The 18967-nt window shown below is 40.1% G+C and overlaps 2 protein-coding genes across 5 annotated transcripts in view; one reads left to right on the top strand and one right to left on the bottom strand.

Moving 5' to 3' along the window:
• Nucleotides 1-2495, top strand: part of CstF64 (cleavage stimulation factor subunit 2 CstF64) — a 44688-nt gene extending 42193 nt beyond the window's left edge. For 2 of the 3 annotated variants that reach the window (XM_067138016.2, XM_067138017.2), the window contains exons 5-9: nucleotides 1096-1505; nucleotides 1621-1647; nucleotides 1785-1861; nucleotides 1938-2065; nucleotides 2244-2495. In XM_067138016.2, the coding sequence (XP_066994117.2) occupies nucleotides 1096-1505; nucleotides 1621-1647; nucleotides 1785-1861; nucleotides 1938-2065; nucleotides 2244-2363 (762 nt within the window). In that variant the 3' untranslated portion in view covers nucleotides 2364-2495. The remainder of the gene's footprint in view (nucleotides 1-1095; nucleotides 1506-1620; nucleotides 1648-1784; nucleotides 1862-1937; nucleotides 2066-2243) is intronic. The other variant, XM_067138018.2, reaches the window with a different exon arrangement.
• A 2-nt stretch (nucleotides 2496-2497) lies between these two features.
• qin overlaps nucleotides 2498-18967 on the bottom strand; it is an 870645-nt gene continuing 854175 nt past the window's right edge. For both annotated transcript variants that reach the window (XM_067138014.2, XM_067138015.2), the window contains one exon: nucleotides 2498-2634. In XM_067138014.2, coding sequence (XP_066994115.1) covers nucleotides 2524-2634 — 111 coding nt within the window. In that variant the 3' untranslated portion in view covers nucleotides 2498-2523. The remainder of the gene's footprint in view (nucleotides 2635-18967) is intronic.

The following is an 18967-nucleotide window of genomic DNA, read 5'->3' as shown; positions in this document are numbered from 1 at the left end:
TAATCTCTGCTTCCTTAAACTTCTTCCGTGCTGCAGTAACCAGATCCCACACATCCGAACTATGTTAGTACTTATTCCTGCTTGCCTTACGTTATTGGTACCAATGTAGAAAATTACCACCTCCTTACCCTCATCCCTCTCTTCTATTTTTCTCAACATCTGCCTTAACCTGGTTCCTGGATAATGCACTACCCTGGGTCCCTTTCCTCCACACACTTTTCCCACATGACTGACAATCGAGTCATCCATGACCAGAGCCTTCAACCCAACCCAACCCTCCTCCTTCCCCCCCCCCCCCCCCTCGCTACTCTGTTCCATATCGCTCTTCTTATAGTCTACTCATCACTTCCCTGCCATACAGATTTCTCACCGATACCTCTCATGGGCCCAGGCTCTTGAACTTTTAAATTGACACTGACACCTCCAAAACATCAGGATGAGAGTAGAGCCCTCTGTTATGTAAGCAGGACATGGTATTGTTGTGATAGTGTAATCCCCTTCCTACAAAGATTAGTACAATGTGCTGTAGTTAGAAACATCTAATGCCATGACCACTTTTTTTATTTTTTAGCAGAGTTATACCATTATTACAAAATGTTAACCATGCTTGAACTCGAAATAATCATGCATATTTTGCATTTTTGTCCATCAACATCATGAGGCCTAAAATTAGTTTTTTGACTGAAAGAAAACTGCGTCTGTGGATGTACTAAGATGAAGACATTCTGAAGTTCCATGCAACAAACCTGTTCAGGTTAGCGAATATTCTCTCCTCTACAAATCTACAGCGAACATGTTAGTTACTGGGGCTGAAATGTGGAAGGAAGTAATGATAGCCATAGGTTTTATCTTGCCATGTATTTAGAGCTGAAGTGGGGAAACCATGCACAACAGTTTCTACAGTGGCAAAGAGATGAATTCTTTTTGTGGTATTTAAAGCTGGATCCAGTTGAAATCGATCAAATTCATGGCAGAGTTTAGAATTGAAGCTGGTCCCAGAATGCTGTTGGAACTCCAGATCACAGAGATAGTAATTATGATACGTACTACATTAGTATATCTTTTGTTACAAGCATATATTTTTATCTTTTTTAGAGCATGCTGCACAAGGCCAATCCAATACCCCAAGTACTAGTACCTGCTGAGAAGCCAGTCGCACCAGCAGTTTCTGCTGTTCCTGTGCAAGCTCCGGTAGCCCAGCCCCAACCTGCACCTGTTGCAGCTCCTCCTACAACAATAGTGCGAGAAGAAGCTTGGCCTGTTCAGCCAGGGATACCGATTGGTCCAAGACCTGCTGCCATACCAGCAATTCCCGCACCAGTTCAAAACCAAGCTACTCCCTTTGTTGCCTCTGATGTGGATCACCGTCCACTTGACCCTCGTCTTGCCCGCATGGGAGACCAGGACTTGCGAGTACCACCAGCTGGTGCTGTTGTTATGCAACCTATACAGCCTCAAACTCAGCCAGCTGCTCGAGATCCAAGAGAGAACTTTCCAGTTGAACAGTGAGTAATTATATTCAGATCTTTTGCGATATAACCCAGAATTTTTTGTATGATGGTTAACATGAGAATTCATAGTTAAAAGTAGGTTTCATAAGAGTGTGTTGTTCTGTTGCAGACCTCAGCTCGTGGAGACAGCTGAGAGGTTTGTGCTTCACCATTAGTGTTGTGCATGTCGTATAGATTGTTACCTATTTGTAGAGTAGGAGAGCTAAAATGGTTGGAATGATTTGAATTCTGCGTTAAGTCAAATCATAATATTTTTTTTTTCTTGATTTTCAGTTTTCCTCGGGATCCACGTCAGGCTGTGCCAGAGCGATTTCCCCGTGATCCTAGGGAAAGGGTTGATCCCCGAACAGGTAATATTTTTATGGGTGGCTTTGCCTTTGTCTTGAGTAAGTGAGCAGCCTTTTATTTTTTGGTTTCATTATTCAGGTGTAGCACCACTGCCTGTGGCTCCGCCTCGTGCTCCAGCTCCAGTACCACCAGTGATGGCCCCTAGACCTACTCCAGCACCCAACATGTCACCTAGTATTGGAGGAGGAGCTTCAGATCAGGAGAAGGTCAGTTAATAAGCTTACATTTATCACACAAGCTATTTATTACAAATATGATTAAAGGAAACGTAACTGTTTTTTCTTGTCTTATATTCTAAAAACTTGTTTAGGAACTCTAAACATAAAACACACACATACACACATGATGAAAATAATTTGCTATTTCTTTTTGGAATGTTTGCAGGCTGCACTTATAATGCAAGTCCTGCAGTTATCTGATGAACAGATTGCCATGCTTCCTCCTGAACAACGCCAGAGTATCTTGGTGCTGAAGGAACAAATTGCTAAGAGCACCCAACGTTAATATTATGTATGAGGCTCTCAGCTTTTCTTTAAATATACAATAAACTGAAACATGTTATTACAAAGTCAATTTTCCTCTATACATTCTTTGTTCAAAAGTATCTTGTGAATAAACACACTAAAAGACAAAGGATACACAGTATCCATTTATTTATCATGTATCATTTCTTCCTTCCTTCAAATGCCAGAAGACCAGCATCAATCAGAGGTTGGTAGACTAGAACATTACTGTCACCAGCAAAGAGTTCTACACTCATCATGGGCTCCCGACACTGAAAACAGAATAGCTGTTATAAATATACTCATTTTGATACCAGAAATTTAGTACATTAATCATGTATGATCCTTACAGTGAACTGTTAATTTTTAAAAAAAAATTTTATTTTACAATCTGATAATTTTTTCCTGTTTATAAAATTGATCAGTACAATCTCAACATATTATATATTATAAAATATACAGTAAAGTAGGACTGCAAGAAGAGAATATGAAAAAGAAGTAAAAAGAAAAAGAGCAGTGGGCAGAACCAGAGGAAAATAGACCAATATGCTGCAGAAGATGTCTAGAAGAGAGAGGACAATGATGGAGGATGCTAGTACACTACACCCAGGCAACTGTGGATGATCACCGATGATAAAATATACAGTACACCTCAACGTATTATTTCCTAAAGGGCGTGGGTTTGGTCAGTATAAATGCAGGTTATGTATTTCAACATTTTTCTTTATGTACAGTAAGTATCATAATAAATAATGGCACGTGGCCTCTGGAGAGCCTGGTACAGGTCTTTTGAGTTGCCGCCTGATAGGCGACCTGCACATTTATGAAAATTCTATGAAGAATTCTAATGCTGAAGACGATACGCACACCCAGCTCCGGAACTGTCGGATTTAACAACCGAAGGTTAGCACTGACTCTCTCGGGACCCCTTAGACAGAAAAAAAACCAGCATGCAAACCATTCAGCCATGGAGCTGGACGTGCTTACACTATACATAACGGCATTGGCATCAAAATATTGCAACCATGATATACGCAGTGAAAAAAAGAAGTGCACCTTTTAAGTCTTTTTTATAACTTTTTTTATCTATTGTAATAATTGAAAACTTTTAAGCCAGTTCTCTTATTGCAAATTAATGATATGCGCGAATATTACGGTAATAACCTGCATTTTGATGGAGATTCTGTGGACCCATCACAAAGAATAGGTTAGAGATCCTACAGAGTGTGTCTCGGATGATGTCACAGAGGGCGACAGGAGGCTGCCTACTTAGGAGTAGGGCCAGACCTACTTAGACAAGTCTAGTGAAAAGACCATTGGTCTGGATTGGTTAGGGGCAGGGGGTAATAAAGCGGTCAACTGGCCTCTAGCATCGCACACACTCCACAAGGTACGACGAGATTAATCACCGTGTCTAATTAAGAAGTACTCGGTGCGCACACTGTGACTATTTGATTTTCTTATTTTCAACGAAGGTGGTAGCCCTAGCCGGCCAATAGCAACAAAGAAAATGGTGGCAAATCCAAGTTTTACAGTGCCTCCTTTTAAATTCTTCTTCATAAGTAAGAATACTTATAGGGGCTGGTTAGTGGATCGAGGAGAAGCGCTGGCACTCATAGGTGTAGATAGTGCGGTTGCGCATGAATAACCTGCGCCCTGCACTCTAGCCTACAAGATTCTTGCTCAAGACTAGCAACTCTGAATTGCTCGTACATTCTCACGTAACAAATTGCTACTATTCGATGCTAAGAGTATTGGAGCCGTTTCTTTAAAAAAAAAAAAAAAACCTATTCCTATTTTTTCCTTATAAATTATCTGATCAATGCAGGAAATTTGTGGCCGAGGAAAAAATATTTTTTTGAAAACCTCTAAGCTCTTAAGGCCTTTTCAATTGTAAAATCACCAGCGGGACAGATGTTCTCAACATTTGCAATCGAATGGTTTCCTTCTGGTAACTTACTTTTTGAAATATTTTTTTGACGATCGATGCAATGAAACTCTAGTTTGAGAAATTATAGATGCAGAGAAATTTAACACTGGTTTATATGAAACATTTTTGGGACCGAACAAATTTAACAATGAATACAGGGAACCGACAAACCTAACAACTATGCTTCGAGGTTCTACTGTACAACATGACTGGAATCTACATCCAAGAAATACCAGAGGAATATCACGGTTTTACCAGGTCTAGAAAATAAATACAGTGAAACCTCATTAACAAGTTTCTGCAAGGGACAAGGAAAAAGAACGTATTACGCAAGAAAACGTACTAATGAATGTAAAATATCCAACAGGGATATGGAAACACTAGATACGATTTTTCCGATGTGAGGGCATTTTACATCGTATATCCGCAGGTACAGTGAAAACTATATGCCTCTCTACCATTTCTAAAGATGAGAGGAAAGTATCAAAAGAACTGAAAAATACGAGAGAACAAATATGAAAACCTTTTCTGCTGGGGATTATAAAATAACACGTACCGGTACACCGAAAGTTGTGAAAAACACAAGACAATAAATAAAACGTGCACAGGGGCCAACAAAATTATCACAGTATTATTGATGACTGATGTTTGTTGCTTAAAGGGGCCTAACATCGAGGTCATCGGCCCCTAACAAAGTATTATTGCAGATCACACTCTTTCTAAAAAAATGTTAGAAGAAGCCTTTTATTTCAGAACAGTAGATTAAATTAAACATTATTTTCTGGTCACAGATGAATTGGAGGCTACACTCAACATGTACAACTGTGAAGAATGACTTCGGCTGCCATTCTGAATCAAACAAAACTTCTACTAATTTGAGTGATCGAGTCAAAACTCATAGGTTTCCACATTCGCGACCTCTGCGCGCTTATGCCAATCCACTTTCTGACATTTAAATTTTGTCTTCATTATTAAGGAATTTCACAGCATTCTCCATATCAACTAAGTTATCACAAGACAAACATGCACCACACTAGTCAATTTCACTCCTCTATGACGTTCCTAATCCAGATATAGACTACTGTATCACGCGACAAATATTACCTACACTTCTCAAAAAATATATTTCTACCTTCTGAATCAAATGCGAAATACAAGCACAAACAAGCTCATTCTGCTATTCAGCAATCCCGTTGCTAATTGGCAAGCAAAACTGAACATTCCTGAGGCTAACAGCTTGCTCCCCGAAATTGCAATTTATCCTTTGAAGTTCAGAAAGGCCTTTTCCTGTAATCACGCAACTGTGGTGTCTGCTCTCACCCGAGTCAAAAATCACTTTTCTTTCTTTCAAAAGGGATGACCAATACTGTTAACATTTTCAGGTCTAGGAAAAATGTGATCGTACTAAGCAGTAATAGCGAAAATTCGTGACGCGATAAGTGAGGTATTTTTTATATAGATTTAATACGATGAGAATCGGGGCTTCGAATTTCTAATGTGCTAAGCGGGAAAATGTGTCAATGAGGAACACACTAATGAGGTTTCACTGTACTAGTAGAAAATTTATTACTTTATAGAAAAAACTGACAACTGATTTGTCAATGTGAGGTGGTGGTGGTGGTGGTGGTTATTGTTTTAAGAGGAAGTACAACTAGGCAACCATCCTCTATATAACAATAATCAGAGGGTAAAAATGGAAGGGACCCGACACTTCGAAAAATGTTATCAGCCAAAGGAAGACAAGACCCGCGAAGGGCGTGAAAATGAAAGACACTCTAGGCCTCCATACGTAATACCGTCAGAGTCGGGAAAGAACAAGAGTTGACCAAGGGAGGTCGGATAGGATAGATGAAAGTGAGGAGTCTGGCACAAGTGAAAACAATGCCAAGACTCAGCTAAGGGCCCTGTGGGCTGTTTATTTTAAAGCAAGTTCAAGTCCGTAAGTACCAAATGCTGACAAACCTTGCAAGGAGGAAAACTTAATTTTCCTGGTCATATTAAACTAACGTAAATTCTTCTTACTGCTAATAGCACAAAATGTATATACAGTCAAAGTCCGCTATAGCGAGTACAGTATATAACAAGAACCCCGTTATTTTATACGTCCCTTCAAAATTCCTATATTAAATTGTCCACTAGCGATTTCTCTCGTCGATATTTGAAGGCGATGTCTTGAGTCGATTAGTAATATCCGTCGAATAAAATTTGAAATGAAAGATTTTTTTTTCGTAATAAATGCATAAATAACATGTCCGATAACAGTTGTTAACTCGTTAAAAATAAAGGTTGAATAAATGATAGCTTAATTTTAATGCTAAATACTGACTGACCATCTCACTGACATACTTCCTTTGAGGGAATAGAGTTGCGTAATATTTAGCCTTGTAGCCTTATATAGCAAAAGTCAGGCTTTGAGACAATGGGTGGTGTGAATAAAAACCGCCTGTCGGAAGCAGGTCGATCACAGCAGACCTGTGACCTTGAACACACACTCCAGTCGCTCAAGTAGCAGAGTGGGCGCTCCAGATTTCTGGTGAATAAAGATAAAGCAGGCACTCTTTCCGGTAAGCGCCTGCTCATGTTTCATTGAGCTAACTCAGTAGGTGACTCCAAATGATAGTGTCAAGTTCAATAGCATGGCAGAGGTAATGGTAGTGGTTAATCAGAAAAGAAAATTATATGAACTTCGCAGAGAATCATCTCAACTTGATTACAGAGTGTTATGAAGGTCCAGTAAAGAGCATACTGAAGAGCTTCCGTGGCTCAGACGGCAGCACGCCGGCCTTTCACCTTTTGGTTCCGTTCAAATCTTGGCCACTCCATGTGGGATTTGTGCTGGACAAAGCGGTGGCGGGACAGGTTGTTCTCCAGTTTTTCCTGTCATCTTTCATTCCAGCAACACTCTCCAATACCATTATATTTAATCTGTCAGTCATTAATCATTGCCCCAGAGGAGTGCGACCGGCTTTGGCAACCGGCACGATTCCTATCCTCACCGCTTCATTCATTCCATTCCTGACCCGGTCAGATGACTGGAAACAGGCTGTGGATTTTCAACGAGCCTGCTGAATTGTTAGCGGAGCATTTCCTTGGGCACTCCAAAGAAACAAGTGGTGGTGCACTAACAAATGAAGAAAAAATGTAAATCATCTTGCGTTATGTTGGTGACCCTGGGTTTCAGAGTGGAGTTGGTGAAGACTTCTTGGAGAACTGTGTCAAAAACATGTTCGCAGGTTTTGACATGAACAGAAATGAAAGCAGATCATTAGATAAAATTCCAACAAATGTTGTTTAGATGCAGGAAGCACGGGCTAAGTGGCAAGAACGTTTGAGCTTTCTTTATGCTGTCGGAACTGTACAAATACAGAAGCCACATGTTAATGGGAATGACTACATTTACAGAGAAGGCATCCCTAGCATTAACACGTTCGCAGCCGATGACGATACACATGCGTCGTGACTCCATTTTCACTCAGTGCCGATGACGACACACATGCGTCACACTCCGCGCCAAATATTAAAGCTCGTATTTCCGCCAATATGTATGTAAACTAACAGACCTCTTGCCTGTGCATTGTTATGGTGTTACTAAACATGTGCGCCATCCGGGCACGAGATCAATTGTTAATTACAATCTCTGTAGCCATTACATGTCGGCATATGTTTCTGCGATGTCAAGACAGAACTGAAGTTTCAGAACCTTCTCTCCGGAAGAAACCCTGTCTTAGCGGGAGATAAACAGGCGATTTGCAATTAATGATGATAGTCTGGAAGCTCTCCTGAACGCCAGTGACAGTGACAGCATTGATAGTGACGACAGTGTGAAAAGTGACTATAGCCACCTGAGCGAGAATCTTAATCACGGATGTGTGTGTCGAGTGTCTACTCCCAATTCTCACATTACAGAAGATGTGGAAGACGTAAGTAATATCTCATCTCCAAATCTCCCGCTAAATAACATGGGCAATATTTCAGGGGTTATTTCTTGGAGTTCAGATTCGTCCTCAATAAAACTAGCAAACTTTATTGGTCAGCCGGGAATGAAGGTTCCACTGCCAAGTGACACGAAACCCATTGATTATTTTTGCTTGCTTTCAGACGACAACTTGCTGAATAACATTGTAACTGAATGTAACGCATTTGCAGAAGAGTTATTTTTGCGAGGAAATGTCACTGGAAGGTAGCCCACTGTACTGACAAGTTACATTGTATAGCTTATGGAGTAGGCCTAATGTAAGTACACATGTTCACACAGCAATAATAAGATTCTACTGCACAGTATCTTTGTGTGAAATGTTCAAAAACTTGTTTTTCTGTTGTAAAAAAGTTCTACATTCGAATAAAACAGTTTCCTCGTTTCACTTCATTACCAGCCATGGCGCACATGCTGCGTCAAACTGCACCGAAGGCGAAAAACTCATCGGTAGTGCTGCTGACGCAGCGTGTGCGTCATGGCTCGTATGCACATAAATAATATTGAACTAAATAAAATAATAATCTAAAATGCATAAGGACACAGAAATGAAGTCTTTTAAGCAAAAAAAGTATTACAGTACCATGGTAATGGTTGCCGATATCCGAGCAGCCGTGAACGTGTTAATGTACAGACCACTTGCAATGGAAAGGAAGAATTCAACCAGTCTAGATGTATCACGACCTGACTGTCTATGACTCCCGAATTTGGAGAAACTCCGATGTTTGCAGAGTTATGTTGCCTCTGTAGGAAGTTGAAGGGATGACAACTTCTGCAGATCTTACAACTTGCTTACGTCACACCGACACAGATAGGTCTTATGGCGACGATGGGATAGGAATGGCGTAGTAGTAGGAAAGGAGCGGCCGTGGCCTTAAATAAGGTACAACTCCAGCATTTGTCTAGTGTGAAAATGGGAAACGACGGAAAACCATCTTCAAGGCTGCTGACAGTAGGGATCGAACCCACTATATCCTGGATGCAAGCCGACAGCTGCGCGCCTTTAACCGTACAGCCAATTCATCCGGTCCTGCAGATCTGGCTGCTTAAAAATTTCCTTCAATTGTCAATATATTATTTTCATCATAATTAATGTTTGTTATTTACGTAATAGGCCTACCATTTTCCTCAATTTAATAATGTTGTAATATTCAGGGTATGATTTCCTACCTTTCAAACGGCCAATGCATCAGATTCATCAGCCGCTTCATCCATTATTTTAACAATATGCATTTGTTTCCCGAACGCTTTAGTTCTACTTTATATTTCAGTCTTGTTTTCATGTTTTGTAATTTCTTACCAACAGTTGTTGGACGGAAATTCTTCTCCTTCAACCGCTTTTCCCACCTCTGTGAGGTCCTGGGTGCGAATTGTGTCGCACATGTGGATTTGGCCCTGTTTTACGGCCGGATGCTCTTCCTGACGCCAACCCTAGATGGAGGGATGTAATCACTATTGCGTGTTTCTGTGATGGTTGGTAGCGTAGTGTGTTGTGCGAATATGAAGAGGAAAGTGTTGGGGCAAACACAAATACCCAGTCTCCGGGCCAGAAGAATTAATCACAGGCGATTAAAATCCCCGACCCAGCCGGGACCCTCTGAACCGAAGGCCTCAATGCTGATCATTCAGCCAATCAGACAGTTGTTGGACGGAAATGTTTAAGTTATATTTAGCGAGTAGTTCACACTGAACTACATTTATTGCACTTTTGTTCTTGTGCTTCTTATCTGGTAACTGTGACTTTGAAAACATAATTGTATGTTCCTTTAAAATGGAGATAAAAGTGGACTGGAATTCCACACTGTCGTCTGCCATGTTAAGCATTGAACTACCTGGAAGTCATCGAAGTGTTATCACAGTCTAAGGTGTTATATACATGACACATGCACGACCTTGATCAGTGACACTGAGTGGCTGCTACAGGCACTCGAGTGTGCGCTGTGCTTCCGCACTATATTTTAGTTCACCACAAATGCGGAGTGGAAGCTCATTGGCAGGGAGACACTCAGGCACTTAACGAGCACGCGCTCACTCGCTTAGACTCATTTTTATTCACACCACCCAATAAGTGTTATAAATATATCATAGAACTGTATTGTGCAAGACTTGGTGAATAAGCAGTCTTAACCATTTGTATCTCCTGATTTCTGCTGATTATTCCTGATTTTCATATCAAAATCTCCTGATTTTTTGTTTTGTAAAGTTGGCAGGTATGTACACCTCAAGGTATGGCAGAGTACATCTGATTTCAGAGGATAGTTTATATTTTATCGCGGCTAGTTACATTTCAGAAACGCTATTCCCATGTAAATTTTTAGCAAGGAGATTATCATTTCTCTAAATGTGTTTGAAATATGTTTTTATAATACATATACGGTTAGGTTAGGTTAGGTGACACCGTTTGAAGAAGAAAACTGAACTGTTTGCCTCAGAAGCCTCTCGAGTGATACCATATTTCTCCGAATCCAAGGAGACATAATTTTTCTCAGAATCTTGTGAAAAATCAAGGGTCACCTTGCATTTGCGCCTAACAGTAATGAACACCACTGGCAACTATCGCAGTAACTACGCCGCTTCTTTTCAGCCCCCGCACGCACACACAAAACTTGTTGACAATAAATGACCGCCTCTTTATTATACATTGCTACCCGTGGCACCCGGTTGCACAGTGCCTATGAGTAAAGTCACTGGATCTCGGGAAATAGTAAAGAGAGAAAGACATTCTATTAGCCTCTACAAAAACATTTCTCAGATTTGCACAATGGCATCAAAACATGCGTGCCTTTGAATTCTTAGAAAGGCCACGACTACTCAGTAGTGCAGTTATAACGCGTCTATTGTACCTGACGCTTAGAAAAATTAAGTTGTACAGACAGCAGGAATATTTTTGTGATGGATCGTCATATTGTAAAGATTTGCTGGCATATTTTCAACTGGTTCTTGTTGATATTATGATGCCATTAAAAGTTAATGGTTATTAAACACACAGAAATGTTGAATAATTGTGCAGCTGCAAGAAAATACGGCATAGGCCTAACTAAAGCCAATATTCAGCATTAACGTGAAGACAAAGCTAGCTTAAAATGCATACTGTACAAAAATGCAATCAGTGGTCCGCAATAAGGACGCTTTAAAGAAGTCGAAGGTGAAATTATGATTACACGAAAAATGCTAGGGCGGAAGTGCCATATTGCAGCTCAATAAACTCGTTCGTTGACCTTCGACATCCACGATTAAGCTTATACATCCCTAGTCGCTGAAGTTGGTCGAACCCAGCAAGTGAGACGTGTGTGTAGCGGCAGCCAGTTGTATCTGATGCCGAGTGAAAGTAACGGTTTTATAGTTAGCAATAATATTTTCCTGATGGATCGTCATATTTTAGAGACGCGTAGAAGAGGTACTGCCGGCAAATTTTCAACGTGTTCTCTTCGATATTATGATGTCAACTTTAGGTTAATGGTTATTACACCCGCTGAAATAAGGAATAATTGTGCAGCTACAAAAAAATATGGCAAAACTAAAGCCAGAGTCTAAAAATGCGTACAGTATAAGAAAGGCATTCATATGATATTACAAAGCACTTTTTAAGCCTGATTTAAATGCTTTGAAGGAAAAAGTGGGAGTCGTCTTGGATTCAGAGAAATACAGTACTGTACTATATTTTTTTCAGAATGAAAAGTTGACATCATAATATTTTTAATCTCTAAAATATGACGATCCATCAGGAAAATAATATTGCATAGTACCTGAAGACAAATTCTGACTTCAGGAGTTCGCACAGGAAAGTAACAGAACACAGGCCATTGGTAAACATTGTTTTATTGTGATATAGACGGCAAGTACACAAGACTACGTTCAAAGAACAGGTCTCCACTGGTTACAGACCTTCAAAATAATCACCCAAGGTTTCCACTGTGCATTGCCAGCGGTGGGGCAGGCGCTGAATACCTTTCGCTGCATGTGTATCGCTAACCCCGCCTACAGGGCATGGCATACGTACCTAATGCTTCCCGCAGCTCTGCATGGCATTTGCGTGCATTTCTGTCTCGGAGAACTGCTATTTTAATATACGATCGTTGCTCCTGCTTGTTGACTTCCATTTTGTGATGCTCTCACTCATATACTGTACTTGGGGGCATGCATAGACCGACACTGTTGTTTACATACACCATCTAGTGGCATCATACACAAGTACATACTGTATGTTTCCAAATGCATATCTTAGATTTTCCATGTTGTCTTCTGTTCACGAGAAAAATATAGTTGCCATGACTTATGACTTGACCTACGTATTATGAAGCACATATCTGCAACAACTTTATACAGGTTCAAAACATAATGTACACAAAGACAATAAAAACACTGTTTTGACATATTTTTGGAGGGTGTGATACTGTTCAAAACACAGTCCTGGGTCAAGTACAGGTTGCTTATAATGAACTGTCTCTCGCTTTCCACAAGCAACTTTACTACTGCTGCAAATCTTATAGTACTTTGTTTTTTTACTTGCAGATGGTAGCTTGCTATCCAGTTGCACTTCACTGAATTTTTATCTTTGTGTATTCATTAGTCTCACTCGTAATTAAGGTAGTCACTGATCAGTAAAAAATAGCTGCCAGTACTTTAACCCTTCTGAGCAGGGGCATTTAAAGGCTTAGCACACCTATGCACCAAACTGTATTATGATACCATATCTCTGTTAATTTTCAATTTTGATTAGAGTATATGCTGTAAAACCTTGTTAAGAAGTTTCTGCAGGGGACAAGGAAAAAGAACTTGTAAAGCGAAAAAACGTACTACTGAACCTAAAACTATTCAACAGGGATATGGAAACACTAGATACGATTTTTTCCATCAAGGCATTTCACGTCATGCATCCGTGGGTACGATGAAAACTATTAACTACCATTTCTGAAGATGACAGAATATTAAAAGGTGTGAAAAACATGTGAGAACAAATATGAAAACCTTTTCTGCTGGGGATTATAAAATAACAACAGTGGACTGAAAGGTGTGAAAAATACTAGACAACAAAAGAATGAAAACATTTCCACGATGGCCAATAAAAATAAATTATTGCAGGTCACACTCTTTCTGAAAACAAATGTTAGTAGAAGCCTTTTATTTTGGAGCAGTGGGTTATTAAACATTATTTTCTGGTCACACACTCAGACAATGAATTGGAGGTTATACTCGACCATGTGCGAATTTGGCTGTCATTTTGAAACCGACAAAACTATGATTCGACCAACTCAAAGGTGTGAGTTTCAACATTTGCGCAACCTCTGCATGCTTAAAGATGCGGGTGCCAGTCCACTTTCTAATAGATTTTAATTTTGTTCTCATTAGTATGGAATTTCATGACTTTTTCTGAATCCACAACTAGGCTATCACAAGACAAATATGCACTATGCTAGTTAACTTCACACAATTATTTTCCTAATCCAGAAGTAGGCTATCAAGTGACAAATATTCGCTACCCTTCACTGTAGCACTAAACACAAAATCAATTTCTAATTTCTGAATGGAATGAAAAATACAAGCACAAATAGACTCACTGCGTTATTCAACAATCCCGCTACTAACCGGCAAACAAAACTGAACATTTCTGAGGCTAATGGCTTGCTCCCCGTAGGTGCAACTTATCCTATGAAGTTCAAGAATTCAAGGCCTTTTCCTGTTATCACGCAACTGCAGCTAGGGAGCGCTCTTTCTTACCGAGTTGGACATCATGTTTCTTCCACAAGGGATGACAAATAACATTTTCAGGGCTAGGAAAAAAATTCTTGATGCGATAAGTGAGGTATTTTTGTATAGATTTAATACGATGAGAATCGGGACTTCAAATTTACGACGTGCTAAGTGTTAATGAGGAACGCAGTAATGAGGTTTCACTGTATTTCCAGCTTTTTGGCCCCCTCATATATTGTGTTTAGTCTGGTTGTCGAAGTGACGAAATTTGCATATGGATTCAAATTTGTCTAGAGATATGACAATCAAAAAAGGGGTGAGACAATGGTACAAGTTTTTGAGAAGTTAAGACCTAAAAGTTTGTTTCTGCACTATTCCCAACAGCATGACGAGGGCTATCATAACATACAACTCATTGTCAATGACTGGAATCAATTACCTTACACTAGATCAAAATGGAAATAATATTCCTTGGAATTTAATGTGTGGTTTCCATTACAATCAGTTGCACAAGTTCAAGTTGGGGGGGAGAAAGGAAAGCCTTCATTGGTTAGGGGGCACCAAGGAAGAATAAACTCAAGGTATACCCTGTCTGTCATAAGAGGCAACTAAAAGGGGTGATCAGGAGATGAGAATTTTGAACCATGAGATAACGTGTGATTAGTACCACCACACAAGGAACTCCACGAGTCTACTTTTCTTGCGATTAGTACTACTATGTCAGGAATACCATGGGTCTGTGGGTAGATCACCCTAGGTTTACAGTACCAGTGTACAGTATCTGCCATTATGACGGAGGCTCTCGTCTGTCCAGGTTTGGTTGGAACACCCCAAGGAGAAAAAAGAGGCTAGCCTCAGTGGGGTGTTTCAGCATCTGTTTGTGGACATCGTGGGTCTGCATTTCGGGGAACGCCACGGGTCCGTCTTGCCTGTGATTAGTACTCCCTATGGACGAACACCACGGGACAGTACGGAACCTAGAGATTAGTACCACTACGTGAGGAACACCATGAGCAGCGCCTTTATGTGAGAAACGCTACAGGTCTGTGTTACTTGTGCTTAGCAGCCTGTGAGTAGCACCACAAAGTGAGGAACACAGTGGGTGATTAGTACTGCAACATGAGGAATACCACGGTTCTACTTTACTAGCGGTAAGTACCATTATGAGGGGCTGTTGACCTGGATTTTGGACCCCTTTAGGCAACAAGCATCATTGATTCAGGATTGTGCTTTAGAAGCAGCCCCTTGGTCACTGTTTTAAGTTAGTTTCTGGGAAGGTGGATTACTTCGGATCGGATCCACTGACCGTTTTAAGTTCATAATGATTGAATATTGAATTTTCACGACCGCATTGTAATCGAAAGCGACTTTCAACCTATTAGGTCGTGTTACGCACATTTAGTATGTGTTGAAGAGATGTTAAGTACAGAACAAAAATGGCCAAGCAGACACCAGTGGGATCCGAACCCACAACCTCCCGACTTGGCCCTCAACGGGCAACTTAGACGCACTTTACAGTGTGATGGTAGTTTCAAGGAACATGTTGCACAAGGACTAAATGAAAAGGCTGAAGGAAACACAATAGAGGAAGAGTGGATAGTTATGAAAAATGAAGTCAGTAGGGCTGCTGAAGAAATGTGGATAACTCCGGAGATCCTAGACCTGATTGATCAAAATACAAGAATGCTAGAAATGAAGACGGCAGAAAAGAATACAGGCAATTAAAGAATGAAGTGGATAGAAAGTGCAAAGTAGCTAAGGAAGAATGGCTGAAGGAGAAGTGCAAGGATGGAGAAAGGAAATCTAGGTGTATAAATATTAAGAGCTCAGATGGAAAGCCACATCTAGGGAAAGAAGAGAAAGCAGACGGATGGCAGGAACATATCCAAGAGTTGTATCAAGGTAAAGATGTAGATAATTTGCTTCTGGAACAAGAAGAGGCTGTTGATGCTGGGAGACCAAATTTTTAGATCAGAGTTTGACAGAGCTGTGAGCGACCTAAATAGGAACAAGGCACCTGAAATTGATGACATTCCCTCTTAATTACTGACTGCCTTATGAGAAACCAGCATGGTTAGTGTGTAAGATATACGAGACAGGAGAAGTCCCATCTAATTTTCGGCAGAATATTGTTATACCTATTCCCAAGAAAGCCGGTGCTGACAGGTGTGAAAACTAATATCTCATGCCTGCAAAAATTTAAAACACTTATTTTTTACAGAAGAATGGAAAAACAAGTTCAAGCTGAGTTGGGAGATCAATTTGGCTTCTGAAGAAACGCAGGAACATACGAAGCAATCCTGAATTTACGTCTGATCTTAGAGGATCGAATCAAGCAGGACAAGCCCACGTACATGGCATTCGTAGATCTAAAAAAAAGCATTCTATAATGTTGATTGGACCAAGCTATTTAAGATTCTGAAGGTGATTAAGATCAGATACCGAGAACTAAGAATTATTTACAATCTGTATAAAAATCAGTCTGCAGTGATAAGAATTGAGGGCTTTGAAAAACAAGCAGCAATCCAGAAAGGAGTGAGGCGAGGCTGCAGTTTGTCCTCCCTCCTTTTTAATGTTTACATAGAACAGGCAGTAAAGAAAATCAAAGGGGAATTTGGAAAGGGAATTGTTTTGCTTTTGCAGTAAAGGAACTTGGTGCTTTCAATATTTTATTGCATTTGATATGTCTTAATGATGCGATATCACAACTTGATGACTGACATGACTTGCATGTGTAACCATTTTCAACAATACAAAATCATCTGACCAATCGGTAATAGGCTTGGAAAGTGCCAACTTCAATTAATGAAATACATCTGCAAAAATCAAAAGTCTCTTCATAACAGGAATCACAATCCAAGGAGAGGAAATCAAATCCTTGAGATTTGCCAATGATATTGTTACTTTATCTGAGATTGCAGATGATCTCGAGAAGCTGCTGAATAGTATGGACGAAGTCTTGGGTAAGGGGTACAAGATGAAAATAAATAAGTCCGAATCAAAAGTAATGGAGTGCAGTCGAACGGAGGCAGGTGATGCAGGAAATATTAGGTTAGGAAATCAAGTCTCAAAGGAAGCAGATGAATATTGTTACTTGGGTAGTAAAACAACTAACAATGGTAGAAGTAAGGAGGACATAAAATGCAGACTAGCACAAGCAAGAAAGAGCTTTCTTAAGAAAAGAAATTTGCTCACTTCAAACATCGATATAGGAATTAGAAGGATGTCTGAAGAATTCCGTGTGGAGCGTGGTATTGTACAGGAGTGAAACATGGACGATAACTAGCTCAGAAAGAAAGAGAATAGAAGCTTTTGTAATGGGGTGTTACAGAAGAATGCTGAAGGTGAGATGGATAGATCGAATCACGAATGAAGAGATCTGAATCGAATTGGTGAGAGGAGATCGATTTGGCTGAATTTGACCAGAAGAAGAGATAGAATGATATGACATATCTTAAGACACCCAGGACTTGTTCAGTTGGTTTATGAACGAAGTGTAAGTGGTCAGAACGGTAGGGGTAGACTGAGGTATGAATATGACAAGCAGATTAGAGCAAATGTAGGATGTAATAGTTATGTAGAAATGAAAAGGTTAGCACAGGATAGGGTGGGATGGTGTGCTGCATCAAACCAGTATATGGACTGATGTCTCAAACAACAACAACAACCACCACTCAGTACGTACACATTTTTCCCAGCCCTAAAAATGTTCTTTGTCAAGGAACATGATTTCCAACACAGATCTGGGAAAGTTATGCAAAAACAGGAAATGGCCTTGAATTCCTGAACTTCACCATAGGGAAGCAAGCTGTTAGCCTCAAGAAAACTCAGTTTTGCTCTCCAGTTTTCACTGATATTGCTGAATAACCCAGTAAGCCTGTTTGTGCTTTCATTCTGCATTCCATTCAGAAGTTAAGAATGTATTCTTTGTTGAGTGATACAGTGAATGAAAGCGAATATTTGTCTTGTGATAAGACTACCTAAGGATTAGGAACAAAATCGTGTGAAGTTGACTACTGTGGTGCATATTTGTCTTGTGGCAATTCAGTTAACGATATTGAAAACATCGTGAAATCGCTTACTAATGAAGACAAAATAAGAATCCAGGAAGCCTCTTTCAATGGTGGCACATAGGTTGAAACTAGCACTTTCGAGTTTCGACTGGAGTCGACGAAGTGTTGCCGCATTCAAGATGATGGTCAAAGTCTATCTCTCGCTCATGGCTGAGTTTAACCTCATAAGAATTCATGGTCGAAGAGTGTGACCAGAAAACAATGTTCAATAACCCCATAGTCTGAAATATACGGCTTCAGCTGACATTTGTTTTAGAAAGAGTGTGAACTACAATAATGCGCTGATACTTTTATGGGCCCCATTGCTAATGCTTTTATATTTGCTGTCTGGTGTTTTATATTCTTTTCAGACCCCAATGGTATTAGAGCATTTGAGGCCTAGGGAGTCTTACATTTTCATGCCATTCGTGGTCCTTGTCTTTCTTTGGCCAATACCTTCATTTTTCAAAGCATCGGACCCCTTCCATTTTTTCTCTCTGTTATTAGTGTTATATAGGACGGTTGCCTAGTTGTACATCCTCTTAAAACAATAATCACCACCACCACTACTCTGGTGTTTTACACACCTTTTGATATACTGTTATTCAGTAAGTACCACCGAACTCGATAGCTGCAGTCGCGTAAGTGCGGCCAGTATCCAGTATTTAGGAGATAGTGGGTTCGAACCCCACTGCTGGCAGCCCTGATGATGGTTTTCCGTGGTTTCCCATTTTCACACCAAGCAAATGCTGGGGCTGTACCTTAGTTAAGGCCATGGCCGCTTCCTTCCCAGTCCTATCCCTTTCCTGTCCCATCGTCGCTGTAAGATCTATCCGTGTCGGTGCAATGTAAAGCCAATAGAAAAAAAAGAAAATAATTTTTTTTTTAATTTAGTAAGTCCCAATGGAAAAGGTTTTCGTATTTGCTCTCTCGTCTTTTTCACACCTTTTAATACTGAG

The sequence above is a fragment of the Anabrus simplex genome, chromosome 1 (genome assembly GCF_040414725.1).
Source record: "Anabrus simplex isolate iqAnaSimp1 chromosome 1, ASM4041472v1, whole genome shotgun sequence".
Classification (NCBI taxonomy): Eukaryota; Metazoa; Arthropoda; class Insecta; order Orthoptera; family Tettigoniidae; genus Anabrus; species Anabrus simplex.
The sequence above is the reverse complement of the archived record's forward strand: the minus strand, read 5'-3'. Positions and strand labels throughout refer to the sequence as shown.